The following is a 27,214-nucleotide window of genomic DNA, read 5'->3' on the forward strand; positions in this document are numbered from 1 at the left end:
TAAACTGCATGTAGTGGTGGACATGATCGCTAAGAATAGTTGCATAGTTGCATTGTGCCTTCCAAAATGACAACGTCACCCAGGGAATGCTACAAAAACATTTCCCAGGCCATAGTGCTCCCTTGATTACTGCAGGCATTTGCTTTCAGACGTTTCACACTGGACATGCCAACAGCCATCTGTCTGAAGGAGCATAAAATATGATTTCATCTAAAAAGGCCACCTGTCACCACTCAGTGGATATCCATCTGTGGTACTAGCATGCAAATTCCAGACATTGTCACTGATGAACTGCAGTCAACATAGGTGCAGGAACTGTGAGCCTGCTGCGGAGGCCCATACCCAGCAGCATTGGCTGAACAGTCATTGAGAAGACACTGTTGGTAGCCCTTGGTTCATCTAGGCTATAGTTGCATGTGTGTTTGCCCATACATGTCTCCACAGCAGTCATACACCCCTGCCATCTACCGCCTGTGGTGCACCACAGTTGCCTCAGCTCCAGTTTTGGATAGCACCACTTTTCCATGCGTGGTATGCTTTAACCACAGCAGCACACAAACAGTTCACAAGCTTAGCTGTTTCAGAAATCCTTTCACCCTTGGCCCAAAAAGCCAATGATCGTGTCCTTGTGGACATTAGATAACTCCATTTCCGCATATGACAATGATTGCACTGTTTTCCATGTCCTCGCAAAATGCTTTATATACCCTCCACTGCTAGTGATGCTACCTTTTATCTATGAATGATTACTGCACGTTGACATTGAACATAGGTGGTGGTCACATTAATGTAACTGAAATTTGTGTATACAGAATGGACAACAGGTACTGATTCGTAGGTGTTACTATTATTTAATAAAGCAGCCCTTAAACGACAGGTTCCACTACAATATCCACTTAATACCATCAAAAAATTGTGATGGCATAGGAACAAGAAAATCTAGAACATGACCCATTGTTCAAATAGCAGATCGAAAGTTTGAGTACATTGTTTCTTTTTTATCTCTTGAGTTGTAACCGGGAACTTCAGTACTACAAAAGTAACAATTGCTAGAATGGTTTCATGGTTCCTTTATATCATTAGGACAGCAAATTCGCTGCATCACTCATACATGCATCACTCATAAATTATCCTGATTACTAAGTTTATTTCCAAAATATGAGAAATATATTTTTTATAAAGTTACACAAATTTAACAAAAACTGCCAGTGAAACCATTGTGACCAAACACTCAACTTCATAAATTGGTATGGATTAAAATAGTATATGAAACACTAGCTAAAGTTGCCATGTAGAATGTGTTGTAAGGATAACTGCCGTCTGCGAAGTTCAGAAAAGCTGGTGGTGGAGCAGAGAATACAGATGGCCTGGGTTGTGAAGCAGCCATTGAAATCAAGCATGTTATGTTCAGAAGCATGTTATGCAATAGGGTGGTCCACTCTGTCCTTGGCCACAGTTTAGCAGTGGCCTTTCATTCTAGTGGATAGCTGGTTGGTAATCGAACCAATGTAAAAAATTGACTGAGCAGTGATTGCAGCAGAGCTGGTATGTGACATGGCTGCATTCACAGGTAGGCCATGTTCTGATGGGGTAACATAAGCCTGTGACAGAACTGGCATAGAAAATGCTGGGTGAGTTGACTGGACAGGTCTTGCACCTGGTTCTTTCACAGGGTTATGACCACTGTGGCACTGGTTGGGATTGGGACTGACTTCAGGATGGACTAGGATGTTGCGGAGGTTGTGTGGGTGATAGAACATCACTTTAAGAGGGGTAGGAAGGATCTTGGGTAGGATGTTCCTCATTCCAGGGCATAATGATAGATAATCAGAGCCCTGATAAAGCATGTGATTCAGTTGTTCCAGTCTGGGGTGGTATTGGCTGACAATGGTGTTGCTCCTTTGTAGCTGATTCTTGGGTGTTGGGCTGGTGAGAAGATCTGGGGTGTGTGGGGATCTGTTTGCTGGCTGGGTGTGAGAGATAGTCTCTTTGTGAAAGCCTTTGTGACACCTTCAGAAGGGAATTTTTGTCACTGCAGATACATTGACCCCAGGTGGCTAGGCTGTATGGGAGGGATTTTTTGGTGTGGAAGGGATGACAACTGTCAAAATGCAGGCTCTGTTGGTCATTCAGGGCTAATGTTGTCAGAGGTGTGGCTGGAGTCCTCAGAGAGAAGGAGGTCAGTGTCCAGGAAGGTGGGCTTACTGGATTGGGAAGGACCAAGTGAAATGGAATGCAAGAGAAGGTGTTGAGGTTGTGAAGAAATGGGATAGGGCATCTTGACCCTGAATCCATATCATAGAGATATTATCAATGAATCTGAAACAAATCAGGGGTTTGGTTTTTGGGAGGTTGGGAAGTTTTCCTTTAGATGAACCATAAACAGGTTGGCATAGTGGGGTACAATCCAGGTACCCGTGGCTGTGCCACAGATTTGTTTGTATACCTTCCCTTCAAAGTAGTTGTGTGTTAGTATACAATTAGCAAGGTGTATGAGGAAAGAGATTGTGGGTTTGAAGTCTGAAGGATGGTGGGAGAGGTAGTGTTCAGTAGCAGTGAGACTGTGAGTGCAAGTGATGTTGATATATAGGGAAGTAGGGATCCAGGAGGTAAAGGGTTGGGGATGTTGGAGAGTCTGTAAATGAAGTGGTCAGTGTCTTTTATGTGGGAGGCCAGATTTTTGGCAATTTGTGGGAGGTGTTTGTCAATGAGAGCCGAAATTCTTGCAGTGGGAGCACAACAGCCAGCTGAATGCGACATCCAGAATTGCTGGGTTTGTGGATTTTGGCGGGCATGTTGAAGGTGGCTGTGCAGGGTGGGATAGATGTGAAAAAGGAGAATGGATTCAGGGGAGAGGTTCTGGGAAGAGCCTAAGGTACTGAGCAGGGAGTGGAGGTTATGTTGAACTTCTGGGATGGGATCACTCTGGCAGAGTTCATAGGTGCTGGACAACTGACAGAGGCCTGCCGCCAGTCAGTCACTGTGAGTCATGATGATGGTGGTGTAACCTCTGTCTGCAGGTAGGATCATTAGATTAAGATCTGTTTTGAGGCTGTCCTCTCTTCTACTGAGAGGCTGGTTTTCTTAGGAAGGGAGATGGGGAATGATGGTGAAACCAAGTTAGAGGGAAGGAATTCCTGGAAGGTGACCAGAGGGTGGTTAGGTGGAAAGGGGGAGGGGGGTTTCACACTGGATGGTGGTATAAACTGGAAGAAGCAAGGTTCACTGTTGGGATTATGTTGGCTTTGCTTGGAGGTATTGTTGCCACAGAAGTGTTTCCGTTGCATGGGCTCCTGCATGTCACTCTCCCGTACTAACATGTTTATGGGCTGTTTAGAGGAAAATCTCCTAGCCTCCCAAACCTGTGAACTGGTTCAGGTTCATTGATGATATCTTCATGACCTGGACTCAGGGCCAAGACACCCTATCCTCATTCCTTCACTACGTCAATGCATTCTCTCCCATCCACTTCACATGGTCCTTCTCAACCTAGCATTCCGCCTTCCTAGATGTTGACCACCTCCTCTCTGAGGGCTCCATCCATGCCTCCCTCCACATTAAACCCATCAACAATATCTGCATTTGTCAGCTGCCATCCCTTTCAAATCAAAAAGTCCCTCCCATACAGCCATATGAAGTGGATGGCGTATCTTCAGCTACAGCAGCTCCCTTGCCCAGTTTCCTGAAGGTCTTACAAAGGCCTTCACAGATAGGGACTATCCCACAGACCTAGCCCATAACAGATTTCCCGTGCCATATCCCCACACTCTGAAATCCTCCAAAACCCATGAACCATCTACAAAAGAGTGCCCTTTGTCACCCAATACCACCATAGAATGGAACAGCTAAACATCATCCTTCGTCAGGGCTTTGATTATCTATCATCATGGCCTGATATGAGGGACATCCTACCCATAATCCTTCACACCCCTCCTAAAGTGGTGTTCTTTCACCCAGCTAACCTTCACAATATCCTAGTCCATCCCAATGCCACACCCAATCCCAACCCCTTGCAACAGGGATCATATCAATCTGGAAGACCAAGGTGCAAGACTTGTCCAATCCCCCACCCAGCATTTCCTATTCCAGTCCTGTCCCATCGGAGGCCGGACCACCTGTGAAAGTAGCAATGTCGCGTACTAGATCGGCTGCAATCATTGCTCAACTTTTTAAAATTGGTGTGACTACTAACCAGCTATCCACCAGGATGAGTGGCTACTGCTAAGCTGTGGCACAATATGCAGTGGTACATAGCACGCTTAATGTCATTGGCTGCTTCACAGTCTGGGCCATATGGATTCTGCCCACCATCACCAGCTTTTCTGAACTGTGCTGATGGGTGTTATCCTTACAACACATTCTACACCCAAAAATCATCTCAGCCTCAACCTATGGTAATCTACTGTTTCCACACCCTTTACTGTCCTCCACCCCGTGTCCTGTCTCCTCCCACCTTCATTGGACACTCCTCTCTGCTCCTCTCCTTTCTGCTCGCCTTTATCCTTCTCCCCTCCCCCCCTTTCACCCCAGGGGTCTATCAGATAACCTGCCAATGTGGTAAGATATACATAGGTCAGATGGTGCATACTCTCAAAGATCATTGCTAAAAATTCCAGTGGCGCAGCAGATTGCAGCAGCCTAACAAGTCGGCTGTCACAGAACATTTCCTGACATAATTGCATGGAATGGTTTATGGCCACACCAAGGTTCTGACTTCTGTGACTCAGTCATTAAGGAATCTATGAGATTCGAGTAAGGGAACTGCTTATGAATTGTGATGGCTGGTACATCTTCAGTAGGCCTGGACCCCACTATTAGAATGGTCAAGAAGAGAAAATAGGTACCAGACATAAAACTGATTTTGTGGGCAGGTGGAGGAACAACAGAGGTGTCACCAGCAAGGACACCTGGGTGCAAACGTAGGATGGAGCACTGTGTCAGTGGGAGGAGTGGAGATAGGGAAGCTGAGCATGAACGGATGACAGAGCAGGCAATAAGAAGGAGAAGGGGAGCAGATAAATGTACAGTACTAGCTCCACATTGGTCAGATCATCAGCGCACCTGATAATGGCGACATGGTCATCTGCTGAAATATTGTGCTGTTGGACACAGTTCATCCATGAACTATTTCAACAAGATATGAACAGTTCTGCAGGTTCCATTTTAGTAAACCTCCAGCAGAATGGACAAATATGGGTGATAATCTCCAAAAGTTCAAATGTATGTTAAAAGACTTGCTATTGGCACACTCCTTTTATTCCATCAGTATTCCTCACTGTAGTTTAGGACCTTTCACTGTAATGTGTTAGTTATTTAATGTGTATTATTAAAAATCCCTGTTATTTTTTTTTACTTTATTAAACTTCTTTTACTTTTTGTCATCATTTCTTGAGGTATGTAGTGAATCATTCCATGGCTGATTACCTCAGCATACATGATCACAGAAAACAGTAGAAAAAATAAAATTAAAAATATAGTACCAAAAAGGAATCAGTATTTTGTTGTGTGATACATTCTCAAAACTTTCTGAAAATGCTGGAGGGAGTAAAATTACAGAATTGAGCGTATTTCCTTACATCCATCTCTGCTGTCTCTCAGGAAATCTGCCTTGAGTCATGGACCTATAAAAAATGGCACAATGATTTTTGTAATTTTCAGGATTTCATCTTTTAACTAATGGCTAGGGATGGTGTTATTCAGTGCAAGGTTTGCTGTCCCTGCGAGGAAGCAAATATAGAATTTTGTGCCCATTGATTTCAATGCATCATCCTTTCTGCCATATGCTGTGTTGTCTAAAACTGATATGGTGAGACTGTGGCTGTTTACAATTAATGTAGGTTAATTCTTACAAAGAAGAAGACAGCAACCAGCCACTATTAACACTGCTATTTATTTATGTAAATAGTGCCATAACCGGTTTCGAATTGGCAAGTTCATCATCAGACGGTTGTTCACATGATTTGTAAGATACGATTATGTAAAGTGTATCTTGCAAATCATGTGAACAGCCATCTGATGATGAACTTGCCAGTTGGAAACTGGTTACGGCGCTATTTACCTAAATAAATAGCATTATTAATGGTGGCTGGTTGCTGTCTTCTTCTTTGTGAGAATTAACCTACGTTATTTCTGTCATATCTTGAAACTGAGTTGACTTGGCACATTGTTTCTACTTGCCTCTGGTTTAATAATCCTCCAAATCTTTTGTAACAATATTATGAAAAGGAAAGTTGCTACTCACCATATAGTGGAGATATTTAGTTGCAGATAAACACAACAAAAAGATTGTCACAAATAAATCTTTTGGCCAGTAAGGTCTTCATCAACAGTAGAGGACACACACACACACACACACACACACACACACACACACACACACACAAATGCAACTCACACACGCAAATGCAACTCACACACATGACTGTAGTCTCAGGTGACTGAAATCACACTACGAGCAGCAGCACGAGTGCAAGATGGGAATGGCGACTGGGTGGGGGTAAGGAGGGGCTGGGGTGGGAAGGGGGAGGGATAGTATGGTAGGAGTGGTGGACGGTGAAGTGCTGCAGGTTAGTCTGTGGGAAGGGGAGGGGGGAATGCGCAGTTCAGAAAAGCTGGTGTTGGTGGGAAAGATCCATGTCGCACAGGCTGTGAAGCAGTCATTGAAATGAAGGATGTAATGTTTGGCAGCATGCTCAACAACAGGGTGGTCCACTTGTTTCTTGGCCACAGCTTGTCAGTGTCCATTCATACGGACAGACAGCTTGTTGTTGTCAAGCCTACATAGAATGCAGTACAGTGGTTGCAGCTTAGCTTGTAGATCATATGGTGGATTTCACAGGTAGCCCTGCCTTCGATGGGATAAATGATGCTTGTGACTGGACTGGAGTAGGTGTTGATCAGAGGATGTATGGGACAGGTCTTGCATCTAAATCTATTACAGTGTTACGAGGCGTGGAGGTCAGCATCTAGGAAGGTGACTTGTTGGGTTGAGATTCCTCCAATTCGTAGCCCTCACCAACAAAGTTCCTCAAAACCATATCAACCAAGCCCATACCTCCTTCCTGTACTTTCTCTCCATCGCAAAATTCTCCTGCTATGCAATCTCAAATTCCTGGAACCCATAACACACATTGAAACTCTTGCCCTGCACGATGCCACCTCAAAAAGCTCTCCATCATGCTCACTTCCTACTGCCACCTTGGAGTACCACTGTCCGCCACCCCTAAAACAACCTACAAACCTCCCCCACATCCCCTCATAGCTGACAAATCCTGTCTCGCAGACCTACCACATTTATCCCACGCCCCAAAACTCCACCCCCACCCCCCCACCCCCCCACCATCACACAATCCAGAACCTAAACAGACATGTAACTCAGTCATGAACCTTTCCTCCGTAAGTCTTAGGCCCACAGAAATACCAGTCCTCTTCAAAGGCCTCCCCTTTAGCACCACTCCCAAATTCAATCGTGCAGGACTTGTTAAAGACCTTCTCTCCTTCTCCCGGTCCCTACAATGGAAACACTTTTTCGCCATCAACCCTACCAATCAGACTCAACCAAAGACCAATATTAAACCCTGCCTAACTCGGTTCACTCCTCCATCCAACCGTGATCCACCACCACTGCCCCCAAATCATCCCCTTCTAACTTTCCAACATTTCTTAGCCTTGAACCTTGCCTCACCATCATTCTCCAAACCCGTCAACATGCAAACTAACCTTACATCAGCAGAAAGAACCGCAATCCACCATCTGAAAACCAATCCTGACTGTATAATTCTACCAGCAGACAAAGGCTCCACCACTGTTGTTTTGAACCGCAAGGACTATTTGGCAGAAGGACTCCACCAGCTGTCAGATACTTCCACCTACAAACCTTGCCACATTAACCCTATTCCAGAAATCCAGCAGGATCTCTAGTCACTACTCAAATCCTTAGGCCCATCCCAGAACCTCCCCTCAGAGTCCGTCTCTCTGCTCACCCTTACCACTCCCCCCAGGCCTACCTTCTACATGCTTCCTGTTGTTGTTGTGGTCTTCAGTCCTGAGACTGGTTTGATGCAACTCTCCATGCTACTCTATCCTGTGCAAGCTTCTTCATCTCCCAGTACCTACTGCAACCTACATCCTTCTGAATCTGCTTAGTGTATTCATCTCTTGGTCTCCCTCTACGATTTTTACCCTCCATGCTGCCCTCCAATACTAAATTGGTGATCCCTTGATGCCTCAACATATGTCCTACCAACTGATCCCTTCTTCTAGTCAAGTTGTGCCACAAATGTCTCTTCTCCCCAATCCTATTCAATACTTCCTCATTAGTTATGTGATCTACCCATCTAATCTTCAGCATTCTTCTGTAGCACCACATTTCAAAAGCTTCTATTCTCTTCTTGTCCAAACTATTTATCGTCCATGTTTCACTTCCATACATGGCTACACTCCATACAAATACTTTCAGAAATGACTTCCTGACACTTAAATCTATACTCGATGTTAACAAATTTCTCTTCTTCAGAAACGCTTTTCTTGCCATTGCCAGTCTACATTTTATATCCTCTCTACTTCGACCATCATCAGTTATTTTGCTCCCCAAATACCAAAATTTCTTTACTACTTTGAGTGTCTCATTTCCTAATCTAATTCCCTCAGCATCACCCGACTTAATTCGACTACATTCCATTATTGTCGTTTTGCTTTTGTTGATGTTCATCTTATACCCTCATTTCAAGACACTATCCATACCATTCAACTGCTCTTCCAAGTCCTTTTCTGTCTCTGACAGAATTACAATGTCATCAGCGAACCTCAAAGTTTTTATTTCTTCTCCATGGATTTTAATACCTACTCCGAATTTTTCTTTTGTTTCCTTCACTGCTTGCTCAATATACAGATTGAATAACATCGGGGAGAGGCTACAACCCTGTCTCACTCCCTTCCCAAGCACTGCTTCCCTTTCATGTCCCTCGACTCTTATAACTGCCATCTGGTTTCTGTACAAATTGTAAATAGCCTTTCACTCCCTGTATTTTACCCCTGCCACCTTCAGAATTTGAAAGAGAGTATTCCAGTCAACATTGTCAAAAGCTTTCTCTAAGTCTACAAATGCTAGAAACATAGGTTTGCCTTTCCTTAATCTAGCTTCTAAGATAAGTCGTAGGGTCAGTATTGCCTCACGTGTTCCAACATTTCTACAGAATCCAAACTGATCTTCCCAGAGGTCGGCTTCTACCAGTTTTTCCATTCGTCTGTAAAGAATCCGCGTTAGTATTTTGCAGCCGTGACTTATTAAACTGATAGTTCGGTAATTTTCACATTTGTCAACACCTGCTTTCTTTGGGATTGGAATTATTATATTCTTCTTGAAGTCTGAGGGTATTTCGCCTGTTTCATACATCTTGCTCACCAGATGGTAGAGTTTCGTCAGGACTGGCTCTCTCAAGGCTGTCAGTAGTTCTAATGGAATGTTGTCTACTCCCGAGGCCTTGTTTCGACTCAGGTCTTTCAGTGTTCTGTCAAACTCTTCACGCAGTATTATATCTCCCATTTCATCTTCATCTACATCCTCTTCCATTTCCATAATATTGTCCTCAAGTACATTGCCCTTGTGTAGACCCTCTATACACTCCTTCCACATTTCTGCTTTCCCTTCTTTGCTTAGAAGTGGGTTTCCATCTGAGCTTTTGATATTCATACAAGTGGTTCTCTTTTCTCTGAATGTCTCTTTAATTTTCCTGTAGGCTGTATCTATCTTACCCCTAGTGAGATAAGCCTCTACATCCTTACACTTGTCCTCTAGCCATGCCTGCTTTGTCATTTTGCACTTCCTGTCGATCTCATTTTTGAGACGTTTGTATTCCTTTTTGCCTGCTTCATTTACTGCATTTTTGTATTTTCTCCTTTCATCAATTAAATTCAATATTTCTTCTGTTAGCCAAGGATTTCTACTAGCCCTAGTCTTTTTACCTATTTGATCCTCTGCTGCCTTCACTACTTCATCCCTCAAAGCTACCCATTCTTCTTCTACTGTATTTCTTTACCCCATTCCTGTCAATTGTTCCCTTATGCTCTCCCTGAAACTCTGTACAACCTCTGGTTCTTTCAGTTTATTCAGGTCCCATCTCCTTAAATTCCCACCTTTTTGCAGTTTCTTCAGTTTTAATCTACAGGTCATAACCAATAGATTGTGGTCAGAATCCACATCTGCCCCTGGAAATGTCTTACAATTTAAAACCTGGTTCCTAAATATCTGTCTTACCATTATATAATCTATCTGATACCTTTTAGTATCTCCTGGCTTCTTCCATGTATACAACCTTCTTTCATGATTCTTGAACCAAGTGTTAGCTATGATTAAGTTGTGCTCTGTGCAAAATTCTACCAGGCGGCTTCCTCTTTCATTTCTTACCCCCAATCCATATTCACCTACTACATTTCCTTCTCTTCCTTTTCCTACTGATGAATTCCAGTCACCCATGACTATTAAATTTTCATCTCTCTTCACGATCTGAATAATTTCTTTTATTTCATCATACATTTCTTCAATTTCTTCGTCATCTGCAGAGCTAGTTGGCATATAAACTTGTACTACTGTAGTAGGCGTGGGCTTCGTATCTATCTTGGCCACAATAATGTGTTCACTAAGCTGTTTGTAGTAGCTTACCCACATTCCTATTTTCCTATTCATTATTAAACCTACTCCTGCATTACCCCTATTTGATTTTATGTTTATAACCCTGTAGTCACCTGACCAGAAGTCGTTCCTCCTCCCACCGAACTTCACTAATTCCCACTATATCTAACTTTAACCTATCCATTTCCCTTTTTAAATTCTCTAACCTACCTGCCTGATTAAGGGATCTGACATTCCACACTCCGATCCGTAGAATGCCAGTTTTCTTTCTCCTGATAACGACATCCTCTTGAGTAGTCCCCGCCCGGAGATCCGAATGGGGGACTATTTTACCTCTGGAATATTTTACCCAAGAGGACGCCATCATCATTTAACCATATAGTAAAGCTGCATGCCCTCAGGAAAAAATTACGGCCGTAGTTTCCCTTTGCTTTCAGCCGTTCGCAGTACCAGCACAGCAAGGCTGTTTGGGTTAGTGTTACAAGGCCAGATCAGTCAATCATCCAGACTGTTGCCCCTGCAACTACTGAAAAGGCTGCTGCCCCTCTTCAGGAACCACATGTTTGTCTGGCCTCTCAACAAATACCCCTCCGTTGTGGTTGCACCTATGGTACAGCTATCTGTATCGCTGAGGCACGCAAGCCTCCCCACCAACAGCAAGGTCCATGGTTCATGCTTCCTAAAATCCATAAACCTAACCACCCAGGATGCCCCATTGTGGCTGGCTACTGAGTCTCCACTGAGAGAATCTCTGCTCTTGTAGACCAACACCTTCAACTTATAACCCGGAACCTACCCTCCTATATAAAAAATACCAACCATTTCCTCCACTAACTCTCCACAGTTCCTGTTCCTTTACCACACGGTGCCCTGTTTGTCACTATTGATGCCACCTTCATTTACACTAGCATTCCTAATGTCCATGGCCTTACCGGTATTGAACACTACCTTTCCAAACCAACAACCTTCTTTCTAGTCGCCATGACCAACTACATCCTCACCCACAATTACTTCTCCTTTGAAGCTATTACCTACAAACAAATCCGGGATATGGCTATGGGCACCTGCATGGCACCATTCTATGCCAACCTATTCATGGGCCATCTAGAGGAATCCTTCCTAAAAACCCAGAATCCTAAATCCCTCATCTGGTTCAGACTCATTGATGACATCTTTGCGATCTGGATCGAGGGTGAGGACATCCTATCTACATTCCTCCAGAACCTCAACAACTTGTCCCCCATTTGCCTCACATGGTGCTACTCAACACAAGCCACCTTCCTAGATGTTGACCTCCACCTTAAAGATGGCCACTCCGTACCTCTATCCATTCAAACTTACTAACCACCAGCAATACCTCCACTTCGACAGTTGCCACCCATTCCATACCTATCTGTTCCTTCCATACAGCCTAGCCACCCATGGTCGTCGCATCTGCAGTGATGAGCAGTCCCCCTCAAAATATACTGAGGGTCTCACTGAAGCTTTCGCAGACCAGAATTATTCTCCCAACCTTGTACAAAAACAAATCTTCCATGCTTTATCTTTCAAGTCTCCCATAACCTCCCAAAGCCCACCGTCCAGCCACAGACAAGCATACGCCTCATAACTCAGTACCACCCAGAACTGGAGCAACTGAATTACGTTCTCCGCCAGTGTTTCGACTACCTATCATCGTGCTCTGTAATGGGAAATGTCCTGCCCCCTATCCTTCCCACCCCTCCCACAGTGGTATTCTGCTGTTCACCGAATCTACAAAATGTACTCGTCCCTCCTTACACAACCATTGCTTCCAACCCCTTACCTCTTGGCTCATACTCCTGTAATAGACCTAGATGCAAGATCTCTCCCATACATCCTCCCACCACTACCACCACCACCACCACCACCACCACCACCGCCACCACCTACTCCAGTCTGGTCACCTGTGAAACCAGTCAAGTGATCTACAAGCTAAGCTGCAACCACTGTGCAGCAATCTATGTAGGCATGACAATCAACAGGCTGTCTGTCCATATGAATGGCCATCGACAAACTGTGGCCAAGAAACAAGTGGACCACCCTGTTGCTGAGTACACTGCCAAACATGATATCCTTAATTTCAGTGACTGCATCACAGCCTGTGCCATATGGATCTTTCCCACCAACACCAGCTTTTCTGAATTGCACAGATGGGAACTTTCCTTGCAATACATCATATGTTCCCATAACCCTCCTGGCCTCAACCTTTGTTAGTCACTGTCCTCACCTGTCCAGCCCTTTTCCTGTTCCCATTCCAGCACTACACAGCCTTCATTCCACCATCACAACAGTCTTTTTACTTCTCTCCCCACCTCTCCCCTGACCTCCTCATGTAAACATGAGATGTGAAGATTGTATTGATGATTTAGAATGAGCTTTATTAGGAGTATTAACATAAATTCTCTGTATTACGTTTGTGTTACTGTCATTTTCAACTGTATTCAATAAAATTGTTCATGTTTGTTGTTTTCTAAAGAAGTTATTTATTTCCCCTATCCTAGAAAACTATTTCAAAAACCATACAGTGCAGATTATCGTTACTGAAGGCATCTAAAGTATGTATTGTACATGGGGACATAAGTGACCTAAGGTGCCTGTAAGTGGACCTCCACCCCACATGCCTACCTAAGGACTAAACGTTACCTATCCCTTGTCCTTGCTTCTGTTAAATTTTAATCTAATTTGTTTCATAGTAAGTATAATTGAAGTTCTGTAAGGATATATTAAATGAAATGTTAAATTCGTCTGTGAATTTTCCCCCCGTGGCCTTTGTGTACATTCTTCATAAACATCGTGACTGAGTCATTTGCTGTGATTCTATATGTAGTATTTTTCTTTTATGACATATACCTAATTTGTTAGTTTGTTGTGTTGTCAACCTTTTAGCACCATGGTCAGGCAAATCACCCACTATTGTTTGTGTACCTAAATCACAGGTAGGATGGGTCTAAACACAAATTGCCACTGGCTGTTGCTCACTGAACTTCAATTGTCTTCGGAACTTGCCCACAGTAGATGAAATATCTAATATTGCCAATAGAGACATCAAAATACAAAATTCTAATCCTGTCATTGGAAATCTGACCGTACCTTCTTCAGGGAGAAAATAGAAATTGGATGTAAAAGGGGATTTTTTTTTTTTTTTGGGGGGGGGGGGGGGAGGGAAGGAGGAGAAGAAGCTGGTCACTCAGACTTTCCCTGTTGTGAGGATGGCACTCACTGCTTGGTCTCCCTTCTTATGAAGCGGATCTGTAAAAGGGAATATTTCCCTCATATTTTAGATGAAATGTACTTCCTTGTAATGCCTAATGTCATCCAATTTTCCACATTGCAGCTACAGTTCTAATTTTATGCACTTCTACTGAGGTCTTAGATTGAGTTGAATGTACATAATGAAATTATACTTCTGGGGCAAATTTCAACTCAAGTGGTTGTACCTGTGTATAAAATGTGCCCACCATAAATAACGTTGTCTTGTATCATTCCACCATTATTTTACAACTGCAAGTCTGTACCCATTTCTCCATTATTGCTTCAGCTAGCATAGTGCTAACTAGTACTGTCATACATCCAAATGAACACCAGTAATCGAAAATAAACAGCATGCTGTGTGAAGAAAAGTTTGCAACCTGTGCAAGAAAATAACCCGGATTCTGAGCTAGCGGCACAAGCCCACAATGAGGCAGGTGTCTACGATATAATTAGCAATCGAATAAGCCATTGGCTGGAATCAAATGCAACTGTGCTGTTTAATGCTTCTTGTGGGTTATTACCACAGGGTAACACCTGTATGCAGCTACAGAGTGATATAATGAAAGTTTATTTTATTATTGTTTAATTAAACAGTGATTTAGCTCGTGTAATGTAAGTTTATTTTATCATTGTTTGATTAAAGTAAGATTAAATTGTGCTTTTGCTTGTACTTGTTTACATTGGTGACATAAAGACACTATTCTTTGCATTGTGTACAAAGTTCGATGTGCGCCCACTCGTGTTATAAAAAATGGTGCGCATGCTAGAGGCTTAAATATTGGATGCTTGGTTTGCAGGTATTATTGACATAAATTAACAACCTGTAAAAGTCAAGGCATTCCACAAACTATGAAGTGGTGGATTGCACAAGGGTCTTAACAAAGTCCCAAGACTCAAACATACTAGAACAGCCAAAACATTGCTGAATCAGCTCATATTGGCTCAAAGCAAAGATCTTAGCTCTAATTGTACTAAAATCCACCTTGTGAAATCCTATATTAATAACAATGACATACTCGCTTCTCTGTCTCACAGAACATATTAATAATCACAACAAAACTGAATATTCTTCAGCTCTCTGTTTATCACTGTCACAGAGACCACAGAGATAAAATTAGACTAACAGCAGCACACACAAAGAAATACAATCAGTCTTTCTCCTGACATGCCATTTGTGAATAGAATGTGTTAAAACCTTAACATATGACATAAAGATTAGATTAGATTAGATTATTTTTTCGTTCCATAGATCCGTGTTGAGGAGATCCTCGTGGATGTGGAACATGTCACTTTAAAAAAAAAAAAATCTGAAATAACAATACTAATAGTATGAATATATACAATACATCATTTGTTTCTATTAAAAAATTCATCAATGGAGTAGAAGGAGTTGGCCACTAGTGAGTCTTTCAGGCTCCTTTTAAACTGAGCTTTATTTGTAACTAAATGTTTTATGTTTGCTGGCAAATTATTGAAGATGAGTGTTCCTGAGTAGTGGACCCCTTTTTGAACTAAAGTAAGTGCTTTTAAGTCCTTGTGCAGATCGTTTTTGTTCCTGGTATTGTATGTATGAACTGAGCTGTTTGTTGGAAAAAGAGATATATTATTTAGGACAGATTTCATTAAGAAGTAAATATACTGAGAGGCAGTAGTTAGTATACCCAGTTCTTTGAAGAGGTTTCTACAAGACGTCCGTGAATTTACTCCACAAATAATACGTATTACACGCTTTTGGACTCTGAAAACTTTTGTTTGACTTGAAGAGTTACCCCAAAATATTATACCACATGACATTATGGAATGAAAGTAGGCAAAGTATGCAAGCTTTTTCACTTTTATGTCGCCTATGTCTGCTAACGCTCGAATTGCAAATACAGACTTGTTAAGGCGTTTCTGCAGTTCTGTGGTGTGCTCCTCCCAACTGAATTTATTATCAAGTTGTAATCCCAGGAATTTAAGACTGTCAACCTCTTCTATCTGCTCTTCTTTGTACTTTATGCATATGCTGGGTGGAAACCTCTTAGAGGTTCCGAATTGCATATAGTGAGTCTTTTCGAAGTTTAATGTCAGTGAGTTGGCTTTAAACCATTTGTTAATATCCATGAAAATATCATTAGCAGATCTTTCTAGAACTACACTCTACAAACTATTTATTGCAATACTTGTGTCATCTGCAAACAAAACGAACTCTGCTTCTGGCAGTGTAACTGATGAGAGATCATTAATGTACACAAGAAAAAGCAATGGCCCTAAGATGGATCCTTGTGGGACACCACATGTAATTTCTTCCCATTCTGATGATGACTGATGACTTAATTCACTAGTCCCTTGCACTGACACCCTTTCTTTCCTGTTAGCGAGGTATGACTTGAACCATTTTGCAGCACTGCCCGTGACACCATAGAATTCTAATTTATTTAAAAGGATGTTGTGATTTACACAATCGAATGCCTTTGACAAATCACAGGAAATACCTGCTGCTTGTAACTTGTTATTTAATGAATTAAGTACATTTTCACTGCAGGTGTAAATAGCCTTTTCGATATCAGAACCCTTCAGAAATCCAAACTGTGTTCTTGATAATATGTTATTTGTGGTCAGATGGTTGAGAAGCCGCCTGTACATTACTTTTTCCAAAATTTTTGAGAATGCTGACAAAAGTGAAATCGGTCTGTAGTTTGATGGCATCTCTTTATCCCCTTTCTTGAATAGAGGCTTAACATCTGCATACTTCAGCCTACCCTATGTCATGTTCCTTATAGATTGACAGACTATAGATGTGAACAGATCTAAAGCTGATAAAACATTTTCCTTAGGTCTGCATGTATAATAACAAGTTAATTGTGACATATACGACCAAGAAATAAGAATTCTCACATAGAAGTTGCATTTCACATGTGGCAATTTGTATCTGTTTCTGAGACCTACAATCATTATTAATTATTTAGAAAAAATATGTTATAGGTTTAGTAATAGTGCGAGTTTTGGGCTTTTTCTGGGCTAATTTTAGCAAGCTTGTGTCTTTGTCGACTCATTTCGTTTCTGTTGCAGCAATGACATCACAAGTGTCTGCATCATTAATCTTTTCAGTAAACTGTTAGTGATATGTCACAAGGTTGTTTCATTAAAAAGTGGTTTAATGCTCTAGTTTGCCTCAGCCAGCCATAATGTATGACCAATATTTTAGATTTCAGTAAGAGACCCTCTAGCGGAAATCTGTCCACCATTTATTAGTGTGTATTTGTATAGCTGACACTACTCAAGACTGTTAGAGGTCAAAAGAAGCCATTAGCATGGGCAGGAATGGAAAATGCACACAGGACAAAAGTATTCCATAAACTTCAAATCCTGCTTTCAGTGCTGTATTCACTAAGTAGCAATTTCTGAGTAAATAGCACATTTTGAGCTAGATAATCGTGATTTTTACATAAATATTTCTTTATCTGAATGTAATGCTATGCTGTCTTAGTTTAGTGAAAATAAAATTTATGGCAACACTCTGAAGCAAAATATCCAAGTACTTATGTTGTAATTTGCATATATGTATCCTGCAACTTAGTGTGTTACCTTTTGTTTACTTATGTATTTACTTTGCAGGAAGATGAGGAGGAAATGGAAGAGAAGCTGGAGTACGTCACTATCAAAGAATACCACCACACTATTAGAACACATGCATTGGCTTGGAGTCCAGAAGCATGCCTTGATGTTTTGCCAAAGTGCCTAATATTTGCTAGTGCAGATTCAGACTTTAAAGTCAGTGTATTTTCAAGTGACCTTGATTCAAATCATTCTACAGAAGTAAGTAACTTAATGCTGGTGAATGTCATTTTTCCATTACCTGGCATGAAGTTTGAATAGTACAAGTTGGCCCATAAAAATAAATCTCAAAATTACTGAAATTTAGTGTGCATTGTTGTGAAACTTTCTGTCACATTGAAACTGTGTGTCAAACTGGGTCCTTGCCTATTGTGGACAATGATCTAACCAACTGAGATATCCAGGCATGACTCAGGGCCTACTTTTATATTTCATTTCTACCAGTACCTCTCTCAAGCTATCCAAACTCCACTTCTGCTCTCTTGTGCACCTTGATGGACTGTCAGTCTCAGGAGAATGTAGATAATTTTTTAGGATATTGTTCTGTATGCTCAGTAACCCAATAGATGTTTTCCTGTCAATACAAAGGCACTACATTGTTTGGCAAATGTGGAGTCTTATACGTAACAATTGGCCAGATGGACAAGTACCTGCAACATGAAGACATCACATATACAGTGGGGCCACTTCACTCCTCAGAATTATATCCACTGAAACATGCATGAGATTCTCTAGGCTGAAGTTCAGTTGTAACACCATAACCATGGAGTATTCGTGACTTCCAGGAGGTGATTGGTCTAAGTGGAAGGTTTTGCCATGCTGTACAGTCTTATCTACAGTATAGGGAGGCATTGTGCATACTTTACTGCCATGTGACTGTATCAATCCCCATATTGATGTATTGTATGCCAACAGCAAATCTGTGTGTCCTAAGAAAGCTTATGTTGTATTGTGTGAACAATGCTGTTTTATAACTATAAAGTATAAGCTCTTCCCTTCCATAAAAGCTTTAAATCTACTTCCCTTGGTGTGACATAACATATCATAGTGTATTCTTTCCTTTTTGTACTGGAATATATATCACCATTTTGATTGAATCGTATTGTATATAACAGCAATGAAATGCTTTCACTGTTACAGGTTCTGGAAGGGCATAGGGATTACATAAACTGCATTACATTTGACACTGAAGGAAGACTCTTATTTTCTGGAAGTGATGACAACACCATGAAAATGTGGGATGTTAAGGAGACATTCAGCTGCATAGGATCACTGAACTTCAATTCCCAAGGTAATCTTTTATTTCATTCAGTACTCTTCCAGTGAACTTCAGTAATATAAATGAACGAACATAATCCAAAGACACCTGTGAGACAATATTTACAATAACACCACTAAATTTAACAAACAGAATTATAATGAAAGCCCAAAATAATTATAGCTTTACTGACACCCAAATCTAAAGAACTTAATCTTAGCCAGTCACAGAAAGGAAAGATCATGCTTTCATTAGCTTTAAGAAAAAAGAATTAAATTTGTAACTATACTTGATCAAAATACAAGTCTGGTTATCAGAATATAATTTCATTCAGGGGAAGTTAATTACTTTATGAGAATACATGGCATGGCAAAACCTTCCACTTAGACCAATCACCTCCTGTGCTTTTCTTATGTAGGTTATGCCACAGCATAAGGACTCAGATAATGTTAAGGTGAGCCAGACCTATATTAAATACAATAACTGTGCATGTTAAAGTTTCTCTTCTAGGATGGGGAGGTGCACCAGCCCCGGATTGAAAAGGTCAAGACCAATTTCCTGCTTCTTACTAGTCAGTGTGAACTCATGCTTCACTTCTGATACCATTAATCGTCAATTCCTTTACTGCTACCAAGGGTCCCCTCTTGTGCTACAGCATTAATTTTTTTATTGTCATTGTTTTCTGCCAAACATCAGCATGGAATGCAATTAATTTTGAAATGTGGAGATGATTAGAAAAAGAAGAGGAGCATCTACTAACCAACTGTTCAAAGAGGATCAGCGGCAGGAGAGAGATATGAGCAGCTGGAACTGGAGAAATAGTTCAACCCCAGAAACAAAAGGCTGGCGGAAACAAGAAACACAGTTAGGATAAGAAAGTGATGTAGACAGGGATTCTCAATGGTGTTATGAATTCACCTTCCCTGCTATTGTAACTCTTGCCTCAGCCATTGAAGAACTGATAATTTTTCACTGTCTGCATACGTCATATTTAAGTACTGAATTTATGTTCAATTGTAAGGTGTTCTTGGAAATTCATTGATATGGTCAGTGCACTGATGTAACGACAGATAATATCAGAGGAAACTAATAAATATTACCAGATTTATAATTGTTCTTTCAGTTTTAGAACTACACCAAAGTCAGTTTCAAACTTTTTCTTTGGAAGATTAAATTAACAGTTACTGAGTTTAGATCATTGTCACTGATGCTGCTATTTTCATCTTCTGCAGTTATGTCTGTAACGTGTCATCGCGATTGTCCTGAGAATGTGCTGGTCGGCCTTGCACGGGATGTTGTGCATCTCGTTAGCATCCAGCTGAGACGTTCACTCATGTCGTTCCCCACCAACAGCAGTCCACTCCAAATGGCTGACTGGGCTCCTAGCAACAGCAAGAGCATTGCTGCCTTATCTGGTGGGGAATTGGTGGTGTGGGACATTTCCAAGACAAGGTCTAGTATCTAGCACAAAATACACCTAGAACTTCAGAAATTTCATCATTTGAAAGGAATTTTTATTGGATATTAAATGTTCAGTTGTAATTTTTATTTGGAAACAACACATAAGCGAGATTGAAATAATTTCTGAGTGCTGTCTCTCTCTCTCTCTCTCTCTCTCTCTCTCTCTCTCACTCACTCACTCTCTCTCTCACACACACACACACACACACACACACACACACACACACACTTAGATATAGATATTTAGGCCTGTCCCACGTCCATTTCGCACTTCACTCAGTTAATCTAAGTCACTGTTTTCTCTCTGCTGTCTCCCTCTTCCTGTATTCTCTTCCCAATTCAGTCCTCCATGACAGTGTGTGCCAAGCACAACTACCTCTAACTGTAGTGGATGGGCTCACTGGTGCTACATTCTTATCCGTTCCCATGCTGCCCCTCCCTCCCAGCTATTACCACCCTTCCTCTTTGTTCCTCTCACCCACTCCAACCAACATACCCCAGTCAACCTGAGCAACAGGACTGTGTAGTTGGCACGGACAATTTAGTATGTGTGTGTTCTGATAGTTAGCTTTGAAGAAGGGCATTGTTGTCCAAAAGTTCAGCAATGATTTCTTTCTTGTTTATGTGCCTATTGACTCCACAACTATGTAGTACGTGGTTACCTTTATTCCTTCCATTGTTTGTAAACTATATCATTTATTTGCTAAATTTAAAGTAAATGGTTGAGTTAATTACACACCAGTAAATACTTTAAGAAATGCATTGGCACAATGCAAACAATTTATGAATAAGGAGACAAGTCACCAAATAATAGATGCATTGTATTGTTGATAAGCACATGAAAAATAATGAAAACATTGTTAGCTTTGCATGAATCCTTTAATGATCTAGAGTACACATACAAACACGTGTGCATGCCCCTGTCCCTCACACTTGTACAACTGTGCAGCTAAAATGTGCCAGCTAAAGACACAGTGCCCAAAGTGCAGCAGGTACACAGGGTAGGAAGGCAACACCTGGGTATCGGAGCCGGTGAGTTTGTGCAGCGCACAATGATGATAAGCGAGAGTGGATTTGGGAAGGAGATAAAAGGACATACGATTGGGAGACTATTGGTGGAGGGTCTGGGTGCAGTGGGTGCAGAGGTTGATGCGAGGAAGATAATGAAAACAAAGGATGTGTTGCAAAGCTAACTCCTATCCATGTAGTTCAGAAAATCTGGTGCTGAGAGGGAGGATCCAAATGGCATGGGTTATGAAGCAGCCATTAAATTGGAGTGTATTGTGCTCAGTAGCATGTTCCCCTACTGGTGTGAACTTTGTTCTTGGCCACAGTTTGACAGTGACCATTCATTCTGGTGGACAGCTGGTTGGTATTCTTGCCCACATAAAGTGACATGGGTGCTTTTACATGTGGCCTGCCTCTGATGGGAAGGATAAGTCTATGACAGAGCTAGAGCAGGATACACTGGGTGAGTAGATTGAGCAGGTCTTCTGGGTCTTCCATAGGTTTGGGGGATAGTGCCTGTCTATGAAGGCCTGTGTGTGACCTTCAACACACTGAACAAGGGAATTCTCATCACTGAAGATATGTCATTGACAGTTCTGAACTCTGTGTGTGTGTGTGTGTGTGTGTGTGTGTGTGTGTGTGTGTGTGTGTGTGTGTGTGTTTGTGCGTGTGTGTGTGTAAGGGTTGGCAGCTGTCAGAATACAGGTACTGTTGACGGTTCAGAACTCTGTTTGGAAAGGCCTCGGATGGCCCAACAGTACTGACCGACCACCATGTCGGACCGACCACTGTGTCATCCTCAGCCAAAAGGTGACACTAGGTGAGGATATGGAGGGGCATGTCAGTCAATTAGCTCCTAAATTAGCCTCACAGATGCTGAGAACATCCCACTTGCCAACAGCACTTGGCAGACCCGGACAGTCACCCTCTGGGTGCTAACCAAGTCTGACAGTGCTTAGCTTCAGTGATCTGACAGCAACTGATGTTACCAGTGCGGCAAGCTGTTGGCCGCTGTTGATGGTTAACGGGATTGAATTTCCAGTGTCTAGGAAGGTGGCACACTGGGCTGAGGAGGATTGGGTGAAAGAAATGGGAGAGAAGGTTCTGAAGACTGAAGAGATGGCGTCTTGGTTCTGGATTCATATCGTGAAAATATCATTAATGAACCTGAACCAGACAGGGATTTTGGGGGGCTAGGAATGTTTCCTCTAGATGGCCACTAAGCAGATTTTTATGTATATATCTTTCCCTCAAAGGAGAAGTAATATATTGTAAGAATGTAATTGATTAGATGAATAAGGAATTAGGTAGTGGGTTCAGAGTCAAAGGGAGATTGGGATAGTTAGTGTTCGATAGCAGCCATGGGCATGGGGAATTTTGGTGTACAGGGAGATGGCATCAACAGTGATGAGTAGATTGGAAGTATTGGTCGACAAGATCAGAGCTTCTTTCAGTGGGACAGCACTAACCATCTCCAGTGGGGAGTCTGGAATTGTTGGCTTCATAGATTTTGGCAAGCAGGAAGGTGAATTAAGGGATAAGATTTGGTATGAACCTAAGGATTTGAGTAGGGATTCAAGGTTATATTGGATTTCTGGGATGGGATCAGTATAGCAGAGCTGATAGGCAGATTATTCAGACAGTTGATGGGTGCCTTCTGTAAGATAGTCACTGCAAATCATCACGGCAGTGGTGGAGCCTTTGTCCGCAGAGATGATGAGTAAATCTAGTTCTTGAGGTTGTGGATGGCTGTTCTTTCTTCTGTTGAAAGAGTAGTGTCCTTAGGGATGGACATGGGGAAGGATGATCAGGTCATGTAGGACGCAGGGAATTCCTGGAAGGCAACCAGGGGGTGGTTACATAGGAGGGGGTTCGCACTTGAATGGCAGTACTAAGTGGGAGAGGCAAGGTTCAGTATTGGAACTGGTAGCAAAGTAGTGGTTCCACTGTTGGTCTCTGGAGAAGGAGAGTAGGTCTTTGACAAATCCAGCATGATTGAATTTAGTGTGGGGCTGAAGGTGAGGCCTTTGGACAGGACTGAAACTTCTGTAGGATTGTGGTTTTTATGGATAAGTTAATAACATTTGTGTTTTAGGTTCGTTTAGTTTCTGGGTTTCATGGAATGTTGAGAGAGAGTATTGGAGGAGGATGTTGCTGATAGAGAAGTCAGTGCAGCAGGGTCTGGGTGCTATAAGAGGTTGATTACAGGGTTCACGGGGGGTAGGAAAGATGTTGATGGGTAGTGATGCTCTGAGGCAGGAGTAGGGTGTCAATAAACTTAAGTTTGGTGGTGGTATCTGGAGTGCTCTTCCAGGTGTTGAAGTGCAATGGTTTAAATTGGGAAGATGTGATGTAGGTAGTTGGGACTGCATAGTGACAGCGTCTTGTGGGTAGAGCAGAGATGCTTCAAGGATGCCTATGAATGGAGATTTGTTGCTGTGAGGCTAGGCTTGTGATGGGTAGGTACCAGCAGAATCTAAATTTTGAAGGTCATTATGAAAGGAGGAAAGGGATCCAGGAAAGGGAACATTTATGGATACTTGTTCGGTGAGGGGAGGGGAAGGGAAATTCCATGGCTTAGGCAGTATTTAGGGAACAGGATGTGGGATTCAGTTTTAGCTAGGAATAGGGAAACTTTTGTGAACTGATACAGTTGGATGGAGCAGGATTCGATTTGGGATGAGATGTCACTGGAAAAAAGTGAAATAGAAGCAGGAAATGGACAAATAAAAGCAGTAGATTATTCTAAAGAAAACTATAGGTAACAACATGCAGGAAGAAATTGTGCTGAAGCTTGTAGTGTAGTTCGGTGATGTGTTGACATTCTTTCTTGTATTAGCTACCGTTATGTATGGGGGGCAAAAAAAAGACAGCTGTGAAAAAAATGATGAGATAATGTGTGTGAAGGGGTTGGTCAGTTTTTAAATGAAATGTAATTTATTGCTTGGATCGCATTTAATTGTGGCCGGCTGATGGGTTGTTCGCAGGATATTGTGCACTACAGTAGAAGCGGCCATGACCGGTGCTGCAAAAGTCAGGTACAGCCACTCTTGTCGCGGCAACTGATGTGTGTGCACAATAAAGGCTCAAAGGAAAGCCTAGGGAAAGATACACATTGACCACACAGGAGATACAAAACAGATGTAAATTACGAGAGAGTAACAAAGGATGGATGACATGAAGTTTAGGGTGGGAGTGAGCCACTACGCAATGCAAATAATTTTGGGGTAAAGGAGACAACTCACTGTGAATTGTAGAAGCTTTGACTTGTTGATAGGCGCATTAAAAAGAATGATAACTTTGTTAGCTTTTAAGAACAGAGTTGGTCACCCAGTGGTGGAAAAAACTGCTGAGTGCAATATGCTCAAGTTCAGTAGCTGCTTCACAACCCGAGCCATTTGGATCCTTTCCTTCGCCACCAGCTTTTCTGAGCTACATAGATAAGAGTTACTGTTATGAAATATACTTCATTCCCGTAATCCTCTTGGCCTCAAGCTCTGCTAACCCACTGTACCCACACCCTCTACCGCACTTCCTATGTCCAGTTACCCCTCCCCAAAATCCCTACCGCCACACCATAATCATCTTATGCCACACGAACTCTCTAGCTTCACTGCCCATGTGTCACCTTCCTATCCCATGCACCTGCTGCCTCTCCCTCCTGCATTACTACCCACACACCTGCTGCTTATCTCCGAGCTGTCACCCACCCTTCCCCAACCCTCCCTCCCAGCTTCGTGCCTCTTTTTCCTCCTCTACCCACATCACCTGACACAATGCCTTATCTCAGTGTACCTGCCAAACTGCAGTCCTGGCATTTTGTGTTCAGCCAGTGCAGCGTAGTTGTATGGAGCTAGAGAAGTTTTCATTCTCTTTTGTGTGCCTGTTGATGACTCAACATTTCAACTATTTGGTGAGTTGTCTCCTTTTGCATGCCAATAATTAATTTATACACTACCATTATTTTTTCTTTTTCAGCTGGCCCTCTGAAAGTAGAGGATATACTGTATATGGCCAGTATCTTAAATACTGCCCATCCAGTGAAAATCACATTGCAGTATATGGACGACCAGATCATCAGGTCAAAGTATACATCATACAAAGCAACAAGCCTCTTCTATCCGTCACGTTAGAGGTAAGCAGATATCATTCTTTACATCACGCACATTAACAAATAAAGTAGCAGAAATTATAAAAGTTTTATATGAATCTTGAATATTTGATGGAATCGTCCTCATGTGCTACACAGTTTTCATATGGCATCATTCATTAAGGAGTGAAGAATTCGATCTATGCAAAAATATCACTCCTTTGATAAATTTTCACAACATTTTCATAAGATTTTGCACAATAATATTTTGGACTTGGTCCACATTCCTGAAGACTTTTTCCATTGACAAATTAATATAATACATGACACAAACCTGTAAATATATACATACACTACAGTAGTTATAGTGATTCCTAGGCTCTTTAATCAAGCATTTCAAATGACAAAAATTACATATAATTGCCATACATAAAAAACTGACATTCACTGCCAGACAAAAATCTCCTCTACACTTTTCCATTCATTACGTGGCTCCAGCTATCCGCATTATGTTTTCTAATCTCATCAACAAACCTTCCATTAGGTTCTTTTCTTATTTCACGTATTCCAACAATGAACTTTGTTGGCCCATCTACCATCCATTTGCTTTGCTACATGTTCTTCCAGCTTCTGTTTCATCTTCAACATTTTTATTATAGTCATAATTATGCCTCCCACTCCATTATGTTCTCAGAGCTATTTGTTTGTGTTGTTTCTCTCCTTTTTCTCTTTTTAAATGGCTTTAGAATTAAAGTCCATGTGTTGTTATCACAAGTTAAAATTGATAATAATTGTAAACCTTCTGAATCAGACCCAGTAGAAATTGAGATGGAAAGTTGCTACTCACCATATAGTGTAGATGCTGAGTTGCAAATAAGCACAACAAAAAAACTCTCACAATTAAAGCTCTCAGCCATTATGGCCTTCATCAGCACTAGACACACACACACACACACACACACACACACACACACACGACTGCAGTCTCAGGCAACTGAAATCACACTGCGAGCAGCAGCACCAGTGCATGATGAGAGTGGCGGCTGGGTGGGGGTAAGGAGGAGGCTGGAGTGGGGAGGGATAGTATGTAGTATAGCTGTATATTTCAGCTACATATAGGCATTAAGTTAGCAGTGTACTGGACAAATTCAGTCACTAAGTTAATCATAGGAGCAACTCACTTATGCATGGGATTTAATCAGTATAGAAATCAGCAGTCCTTAAGTAAATCCTAATGAAGGAATTGTCTTGAAACCCTGTAGTACTCAGTATCAGAGGCAACTGATTCAATGTTCAGCACATTCACTGAAGCTTATAAATACCTGCACAAACCAGTGTGGCATCAATATTTAGATTAGTCTGTGGAGTTTCAATCAAGAAAACTAATAAATTATGCCTCTGTATGTCCATCTTTGTACAGATTGGTTTCGCGACCTCAGGTGCCCAGTACAGAATGTTGAATCAAAACACCTTTCAGCCATCCAAATTTCCAATCGTTATTTTACTGAGCAACTAATTTCAGCAATATATTACACCATTTTCAGGCCCTCTGACCGATGTGTCGGAAGACTCTCACTTCTGGTCCAGTCCAAACAGCGGCCAGCATTCAGTGATTGGTATCTGTAGATTTTTTACATAGTCGGCAAATGATGATCGAAGGGATCGGTGTGTCCCGATCTGGATCAAGGATGACCTCAACAATTTCTCCTCCATTTGCTTCGTCTGGTCTTACTCAACCTAACAAGCCACCTTCCTAGATGTTGACCTCCACCTCAAAGATGGCTACATCAGTACCTCTGTCCATATCAAACCTACTAACCACCAGCAACACCTCCACTTCTACAGCTGCCACCCATTCCATACCAAGAAGTCCCTTCCATAGGCCTAGCCACCCATG

The 27,214-nt window shown here is 41.9% G+C and overlaps 1 protein-coding gene across 2 annotated transcripts in view; it reads left to right on the plus strand.

Moving 5' to 3' along the window:
• Positions 1-27,214, plus strand: part of LOC124789678 (nucleoporin Nup37) — a 69,316-nt gene that overhangs the window by 32,117 nt on the left and 9,985 nt on the right. For both annotated transcript variants that reach the window (XM_047257114.1, XM_047257113.1), the window contains exons 2-5: positions 17,501-17,701; positions 18,641-18,791; positions 19,991-20,210; positions 25,206-25,362. In XM_047257114.1, coding sequence (XP_047113070.1) covers positions 17,516-17,701; positions 18,641-18,791; positions 19,991-20,210; positions 25,206-25,362 — 714 coding nt within the window. In that variant the 5' untranslated portion in view covers positions 17,501-17,515. The remainder of the gene's footprint in view (positions 1-17,500; positions 17,702-18,640; positions 18,792-19,990; positions 20,211-25,205; positions 25,363-27,214) is intronic.

This window comes from Schistocerca piceifrons, chromosome 3 (genome assembly GCF_021461385.2).
Source record: "Schistocerca piceifrons isolate TAMUIC-IGC-003096 chromosome 3, iqSchPice1.1, whole genome shotgun sequence".
In the NCBI taxonomy this organism is placed as follows: domain Eukaryota; kingdom Metazoa; phylum Arthropoda; class Insecta; order Orthoptera; family Acrididae; genus Schistocerca; species Schistocerca piceifrons.